This window comes from Thunnus thynnus, chromosome 4 (genome assembly GCF_963924715.1).
Source record: "Thunnus thynnus chromosome 4, fThuThy2.1, whole genome shotgun sequence".
Taxonomy (NCBI): domain Eukaryota; kingdom Metazoa; phylum Chordata; class Actinopteri; order Scombriformes; family Scombridae; genus Thunnus; species Thunnus thynnus.
Genome location: NC_089520.1, coordinates 10,540,389 through 10,548,901, shown reverse-complemented (window position 1 = coordinate 10,548,901; position 8,513 = coordinate 10,540,389). Strand labels below are relative to the sequence as shown.

Below are 8,513 nucleotides of genomic sequence, written 5' to 3'. Positions count from 1 at the left end.
TTCATGGGAGAGTCAGTTTTGACCGGCAGCCGAACAGGTCGCGTTTCCACTCTGCCCCTGAGCAACTTTGACAGAAGGGAAAGTTTCTCTATCAGGATTTTTAACCTTCCGCTGCAGCCCGCCATGGAAGTTTTACTGGACACTTGTGGACGACAGAACGTCAAATCTCTGCTTTTACTAACGTTATGCCTCTTTTTATGGAAGGCAGCAGGTCAGTATGACACCGGCGTAACATAAAGCCTCACAGTCTGGTTAATGAGATAATATTTATCAACGTACCAGTCACATGAGAGTGTCGGCAGGAATAGCCATGGCTGCATTTTCTGTCAGCTCCACCAAAGAAGAACTGTCACTGACTGTAATGTCAGCTGTTCTATAAAAGTACTTTACAATCATTTTAAATTGCAATAGTTTATTTGATATGTAAGGAAAAATAATCCCTCTATAGGCTATATTGTTTGTGTGTGTGTGTGTGTGTGTGTTGATTTTTCTAAAGCCAAAGAAACTAAATATATTTGCATTTTCACAAAAATAGGAATATTTTTGTAAGATGATCTGTCAAGAGAAAAGAGCCATTAAGTGCACTCCTCCAAATATTCTTAGAATATTATTGAATTACACATAAGACAAGGTTGTAGACTGCAGTTGACTATCACAGACACACCGCCCAAATAATTTTGGACTGCTGTTGTGATTTTACATAAGAGAAGCTAAAATAGAGGGAAATGAAGATCATTGTAAGATTGCAGAGTCATATCCTCACATCCCTTGTTTCATTTCTAGAAATGACAGTATATTAAGTCTGTAGCTTTATTAATGTGCTTATTACTCATGGTCTGTCATCTGCCTTTGAAGTTTAAAGTTTTTTTGGCATGTCCAATTTTGAAACAAAAAAGATGTGTTGTTGATGTTGCCTCTTTGTCTCTTTTTATTCTCCCAGCCGACTGTCCTAGACCGGAGGGAGGGGAGAATACTGTCTTAACAGATGAAGCACTTCTAATGAATTCTTTTGAGGAAGGTACAGAAATCACTTTAGAGTGTGCTAACGGATATGAACAAGAAAGTGGCTCTGGGAGTATGAGCTGCATTGGTGGACATTGGTCTGAACCAGATCTCACCTGCAAAAGTGAGTTGTTTTCTTTTACTGTAATTATAACTCTACTTACACATACACCAAACTCTGCCTCCCAGTGTGCTTTAGCAATGAGCTTTTTGCTGCAGTTTGATGGATAAACTGCTGGCATGAAGTTCAGAAACTTGGGTGAGCCGTGTCCTGTTTTTTGTTTTCATATTACAGAGAGGGACTGTGGTCCACCTAAGGCTCAGCCGCATATGAGCTTTGATACCAGCAAGGGTACCCTGTTTGGTGCTGTAATAAGAGTAATTTGTGATGAAGGGTGAGTGTAAATGTAAAATCTTCCCATTTCATTGCTCTCTGGTTGAATTACATCTGAAAAAAGTTATGTCAGGGAGGGGCTCAGAAAATAGTCGTGCACAGTTACATACAAAGTATTTCTTGTTCTGTACTGCCAAAAGTTGTCTACCAGACAGTGCTTTTACTTACCAGTAGATTTAGCTGACTTAAGTCTGTATAAGATGGATTTGCTAATGGAAAAGTCTTTAAAGAAAACAAAGTAGTCTGGAAAGACAAAGAGAGTCATTGCCAGAAGGTATTTAATGGTTTTACTGATTAGAAATGTGACTTTCCTTTTGTCAACATTTGAGTTGTTGTTTGACAGTTCTTGACTAAACTCTGTAAGAATTTAGTTTCAATGTTACCATTCCATTGCATCATAATGCCATTCATTATGGCCATTCAGTACTAATTCCTCCTTAAATAAACTGTCCTGCTTTATTTTACTCTTTTCAACAGTTACCAGATTAGTGGACCAAGCTACAAACAGTGCTTTGCCAGGGGGTGGACTGGAAAACCCAAGTGTGAAAGTAAATGTTTCTCATTTTGTATTTCTTGAAGCCACAACCAGAAACAATGAAACACTATTGTTTGGTGTATTCTTACAAAAAAAGCTCATTTTTAAATACGATCTGTGTACACTCTTCCTGCAGATCATTTTAATACACAGTTTATGCAGCACTGTGGTTTTTCCGTTTTTTCTTTTTCTTTTGTTTTGTTCTTCTCCCTCAATCAGCGAGAAACATATACTTATATGGCAATAATGTAGATTATTTGTTTTTCCTCATAAGTATTTTATAGTGTATGAAAATAACAGTGTTTCTGATTCCCCAGTCATAACATGTGACAAACCTGGTAATGTGACCAATGGCACACACTTATGGGAAGCTGAACGTGACCCAGAATATCAAGAGATCATACAGTATGTCTGCAATGATGGATACACCCTCATTGGAAGTGACCGTATAATGTGCAGCAAAACTGGTGAATATGATCCTCAGCCTCCTGAATGCAAAGGTAAGCCCACTGCATCCATGTGGTTGACTTGTTACTCTACAGCTTACTGGTTACACTGATGAGAGGCAGGCTGAGTTGGAGAAAACTTAATGCTGATCAAATATTGTTATTCTGGCACCATACAGGTGATTTTGCTTGTTTTAACCATTTACTTAACTCTTTACACTACTGTTTTCCAAAGCAGACAAAAAATGTAGATTGATTTCAAGTCTTTCAGGCAACCACAGGTTTCCATTCATTTCACTGTGAAAATCATCTTGCAGGCATGAACTTGAGAAGTAAACCATCACATTGAACATTTGTCACCTTTACATCATTGTTTGGTAATTTATGTATGTTATCATTTCATGATAATTCAGTTGTAAGCATAGCAACTTTCTAGGGTGGTGCATTCAAGGACATTTTGAGATATAATTTAAGAGCCAGGTGGTGAAAATCATTGCATTCATCAGCTACAGTAAAGATACTCTGTATTTGGCCATTTCTTCAATGAAAACCATTGCTGACCAGCAATTGACTCTCAAGTTGTAGATGTCAGAGCCTTGGAAATGTCCCGATGAGGAAAGTTTTCATAAATTATTGAATTACCTATCTGGAGCAAATTTCAAGGCTCTGCAAGTTGATTTTCATACTGTAGTGAAATTAATTCAAAACAATGGCTGCTTAGAAGGTCATGAATCCATCTGGAAATGTCTGGTAAGCTTTGGGCTGAAACTTGCAAAACCACAGGCATGGTCTTTTAATTATTTCCTAATCTGATCACTAGCGAGTTTGCAGTATGCTTTCAAGCATCCAAGATGGAGTGTTTATCTGTAATTAACTGAATTTAATTAATACCATGCACATGGGTGTTGCCTTGGTGTCACTGAGGACACTCAGAATTGAACACACAGTTGGCATGTTTGAACATCATCACTTATCCCCGCTTTACAACATTTCTCTGTGCTCACTCCAAGTCATTCTGTTTACTAACTCCCACACTCATACTCACCATACTGAACAAATTACCTGTGGTTTGACTTAAGAGCAGCCTAACACAACACTGAGTGTAGTTTCCTGATGGTTAAGTAAATGGATGACTTTGCCCATTTGATTTCCTCTGCTGACATAACATTCAGTACATCAAGAAGCATTTATAGTTGCAGCACAAATTGCATGTTAAAAGAATTCTACGTGCATGCTCCACCACCAGTCTCATAAAACACAGATGAACAATATTAACAATATATTTATCTTAATCCCAGAAAACGTATTCATCGGTGTGACAACAGAAGATAGGATTACCACACACGTGGTAACACCAACTCCTACACCTCCAACACAAGGTATAAGTATTTTACAAACAGAAATCAAGAAATCCTTCAATTTTTTAAATAATTTAATAATTTTACATTGAAGAATTAAGAGATAATTTATATACCAACCTCCCTCACTACATGAAATCCAGTATATTAAGAAGACTTCTCTTTAAAGGTGCAAAAATATTATGACAACCGTGGTTATTTTTCATGTTACAGAAGCATCCACTACCACAGAGGCACCTCACAGAGATAAAACTATCACAGCCAGTACTGTCTCACCTTCAGCACGAGGTACAGAAAAATGTCTCAAAACAACCAATCAGCATGCAATTAATTTGAAAACTGTCTAGGCAGTTTTAGCACTTGGAATGGGTTATGTGGATGCTGTATGCATCTCAGAATTCCCGTCCAAACTGGAGAGAGAAATTGCGAGTCATTTTGAATACTCTGTTCAAAGGTGTCAAAGACATTATGACAGCTGAGGATAAATCTACCAAAACCAGCATAACATCATCAACACCTTCAACATTTCCAGGTATAGAGAGATTTCATGAAAGCAGTCTTGAGTTTCCAGCTGGGAGATGTATGATGACAAGCTTTATTAACAGACTTCTGTATCATGGATTTTTACTATACATTTCATAGGCAGATGATCCCCTAGATACCCTCAGAGGACTCAGATTTTTAGTTGGAGGAAAAGCATAAGATCTTCTCATCAATGACTAAGACCTCCAATGAAATTCAGTTGCTAGTCACAGTAGATTTAATGGAGGTCTTCAAAACTGGTCATCATGAGAAAGAAACAGGATGCATATTTGTCAGCTATAGTGTTTACATGTGCTCATATAGCTAATTGAACTGGATTTATTCTTATGTATTTTTCTGGGATACTTTAACCAACAAACTTAACTTACAATAATTTTTGCAAAGGGGATATGTGGAGAATATAATGGCTGTTTTAATTTACTGACTTAAGAGAAATGTCATTTAATATTCTTAAATGTGTCTCATTCCCTGTCCCGGTTAATTTATTAATATATTGGTGTGTTGCCCCCCCCCCCCCCCCTGTAATATTATTATGTAACATCTTATAACATATAGTGGCTTTAAATAACAAAACATCCCATTAGGAATACACTTATGGGAACTGTCTGACAAATGGCATTAGGTAAAGGAAATGCTCAGACTGTAAAAGACCTTCTTGTATGTGTTGATAATATTTTACTGATGTAGTTTGAATTAGTCCTGTTGTCTATAGTAGTTTAACTAGTTTACATACTTATGAAGCTGTTTTATACCTGACAGATCCTGGAAAGCATGATACAGCTGTAGATGCCAACAAGAACACTGGTGAGTTATTGAGCCCCAGTCCCAGCACGATATTTACATGGTTGATGATTTAGGTTTCATTTTCTGCATTAAACTTTGCATGTGTCTTTCAGATTATGCACCTGTTATAATCAGTGTGATATCTGTTGTAACAGGTAATGTACAGTTTTCTTTTTGGAATTCACACTTTCACCAAATATTGCAGTTGGCATACAAAATAACATTAATCTGTTTGAAATTTTCTTTACAGTTGTAATCATATCCATGGTCGTTATTCATAAAGTTTTCCTGAGGAGAAAAGGGTGAGATTCAATATTCTACTCTAACTTCTTTATGCATGGCTCATACTTGATTATGCTTTTCATCCTCTTGTTGCCTTTTATCTCTATCCTTCTTAACTTTTGAGACTTTACATACTATTTTTACACTCAGAACGTGAATGCACACATATACAGTATATAGGTACAAATTAGCACGTACAGTAGCATAGAGCATGCATAGCACAACATGTTGTAACTTTTGGCAGCTAATTCTGCAGCATTTTCAGTTTCTCTGCTGCTTTTTTGTTCTTCTAACTGTTTACGGAAATCTGTCTTTGTTTCTGGACTTGTGTCACGACATTAGGGAAGTCAACAGGAAAAAAATCCATTTGGGCTTCAATGAATCATGTTGTCTTGCATAATCAACTGCAATACATGTACAAGAATTTGTCATAGTCACAAACATGTAGAAATAGGCTGATGTACAGTGTTTTGCAATTTTATGTGACAGCTTTCAGGTGCTCAAAGCTCAAAACCGCGAAAAACAACTTCAAATCCTTTTTACGAAACTGACTTTTAATTTTAACTTTAAACTTGCCTTAAACATAAATCTTTCATCATCTATATAAACATATACAAGTTTACAAAGCTTACTTAACAAATAATCATTATTGTACTAACATTGCAGAATGCTTATTAAGAATGCAACAAAACACCAAATTGCAATGTGGTGAACTATTGCAATTTTAACATAAAAATAACAAAATTCAACAATTCTGATACAAATTCCTCATTTGATGACACCATAGCTCATATGACACCGGAGAAGACCTGAAGCCGGAGTTATTACAGTTCCAAAATCCTTAGCTTGCCTGCCTCAATAAGGTACCTGTCAATTCCTGTGTATTTACCATAAAACCACCAAAAATACCTTTAATAATATATTGAAGCATGTTTTACCTGTTCAGTTTACTTCTCAGAGCTAACACACAGTATTAAAGTGGGAACATTACACATTACAAGTGACGTGTGCCACCATTCATGTTTTTTTTTGGTTTTTCATATCACTATGTGAATGGAGTGTGGCTTTAACATATTTCTCTTCATCTCTTATCAGCACTAGCTGTGCAGTTGGAAACTCGCCTATCTAATAAAGAGCATCTGTGACCCAGGACGGACATGCCAACAAACTGTAGCAGTGCCTCTCTGGGTGGATGAAAAAAAGAAGAGAAGTCACTTAAATATTATTGCGCTTCATATAGCAAAAAAAAAAAAATTTAAATGGTCAATTGTCATAATGAATATCCACTGTTGAAAAGCACTTTTTGTTATGATATTTTTACTGCCGCATTATTTTAAACAAATAATTGTAAATATTTAATACCACTGAAGTATTTCTATTTTGTACATTATTTATTATAAAAACTGGAATAAACAGTTTTATATTGCCTCCATGTGTTATGAAGTATTCCAAAATTATCTTAAACATTTTAGTTCAAAGATTCTGAGAAATTCTACTCGTAATAATGTGCTGTTTTGTTAGGACAGAACCATGAAAAAGGTGATTCAAGAAACTTACAATGTGGTTAATTCAGTTTGCAGACTGCAATGGCGACTGATAAAGACACAATCAACTGCATTCTTCAACTCCTGACTTTCTTTTCGTCATTGTTTATTGTTCTGAGGCCTTTGAGTAAGCAAAATAATGGGAAACCTTTCATGAGAAAAGAATGCAGTAGATAACTTACCATCAATAAACCATGTCACTAAAGGAAGAACATTTTTTAAGTTTGAATGTGGTAATGAATGGGCTCATTGAGCCAGTGGAGCAGAAACCATTTATTTGATATGTCAAAGGGCTGATTTTATTAATGCAGCCATGGCTGAACAGAACTGTTCTATATCTATACTATAATGATACATTAATTACTAGATCTAAAAGAAGCATAAGATTTTACTAACAAAATGTCAAATCAAAATAATTTTTTGTGTTGTATTACACTGCACAACACAGATGAAAGAGGAAAAGCCTCTATTCAGAAACTTGTAGAAAAAGCACATGTTGAAACATTGTTCACATCTCACAAAGTAGTAGTTTTTGTTCCTCGGAGGAGAAACTCAAGGAATACATTCACAGTTGTGACAGCAGGGAAGGACCAAGCCATTATCCTAACAGGGGTGTGGAGCAGCACAGACTCAGCAAGCCCCATAATAAAATGTGGTTACGCTGATTCATTGCACCCTGGTCTGCTGTCATGTCAGAGGCTTGAACTGTGCCTTTTGGGGATCAAAAGAGAAGGGTTCTAGTCTCTACTTCAACAGAACTTATAGACTACAAACTATAATAAACTACAGGACTTTATGTGGTTGGATTGAAAATGCCTTGATTAAATTGTGAAATCTTTTGAAAGAGGAAAACACGGGTTATAAGCAGGATATGCACTCGTCATCAAAGCTATTCATCTTAGTTATCCAGTCAGTTAGCAGAGAAGAGGGTGTTGTGATTTTTTCTAGAGAAACCTCGACAACAGTGATGGCATTTGTTGAATTCCTCGACCTCCAGTTCCTCCCAGAAAAGAAAAAAAAGAAGCTTTTATGGTGTTCCTCACTGTTTTCACATTAGTGAGACATCACTTAGTCTGTGGGGTTCTTTTGTAAAGGATAAGCCTGATGATATTCTGTGTATTTTTTAATGTCAACAAATCTCATGTAAAGACCAAAACCAACAATGATCTGATCCTACAAACATGTAGCATTCGTAGTGTGAAAAATCAGCAGCTGAAAATACTCCCCAACAAAAACAAAATTTACTCCTGTTTGAGTAACATATCCTTAAAAACTACAGTAACAAGTTTTTTAGGCAAGACACAGGCTGGTGAAGTCCAAAAATATAGAGAGATAGACAGACTAACACATTGTTGGTTTTAGGCTTCTTATGAGATTTGTTGACAATAACAAAAAACATAGAACATTGCCAGCTGGATCAATCATGTGACCTTCTGGTTACAGGACAGTCTTTCTCAGTAATTAGTCACCATACAGTCGTCACAATGGACTTCCTTTTTTCACACCCACCAGACTCTGACTCATTGAATCAGCTCAACCAGAGTCGCGTTGTATGATACGGACCGACTTTTTTGTCAGTTTACACTAAAATTCATTTTACGTCCTTAAGCAGTTCTGTTCAAGAGG

The 8,513-nt window shown here is 36.4% G+C and overlaps 1 protein-coding gene across 6 annotated transcripts in view; it reads left to right on the top strand.

Annotated features, from left to right (window-relative positions):
- Window positions 1–6,771, top strand: part of im:7151449 (complement decay-accelerating factor) — a 6,783-nt gene extending 12 nt beyond the window's left edge. Inside the window, exons 1-13 of one of the 6 annotated variants that reach the window (XM_067586559.1) lie at window positions 1–211; window positions 941–1,126; window positions 1,298–1,397; window positions 1,874–1,944; window positions 2,249–2,431; window positions 3,676–3,756; window positions 3,949–4,023; window positions 4,190–4,267; window positions 5,038–5,082; window positions 5,175–5,216; window positions 5,312–5,363; window positions 6,131–6,206; window positions 6,445–6,771. The exon at window positions 1–211 is cut by the window's left edge and continues 12 nt beyond it. In XM_067586559.1, the coding sequence (XP_067442660.1) occupies window positions 4–211; window positions 941–1,126; window positions 1,298–1,397; window positions 1,874–1,944; window positions 2,249–2,431; window positions 3,676–3,756; window positions 3,949–4,023; window positions 4,190–4,267; window positions 5,038–5,082; window positions 5,175–5,216; window positions 5,312–5,363; window positions 6,131–6,188 (1,179 nt within the window). In that variant the 5' untranslated portion in view covers window positions 1–3 and the 3' untranslated portion in view covers window positions 6,189–6,206; window positions 6,445–6,771. Of the gene's footprint in view, window positions 212–940; window positions 1,127–1,297; window positions 1,398–1,873; window positions 1,945–2,248; window positions 2,432–3,675; window positions 3,757–3,948; window positions 4,024–4,189; window positions 4,268–5,037; window positions 5,083–5,174; window positions 5,217–5,311; window positions 5,364–6,130; window positions 6,207–6,438 lie in introns of all 6 variants that reach the window. The other 5 variants (XM_067586558.1, XM_067586562.1, XM_067586561.1 and 2 more) reach the window with 5 other exon arrangements.
- The last annotated feature ends 1,742 nt before the right edge of the window (window positions 6,772–8,513 follow it).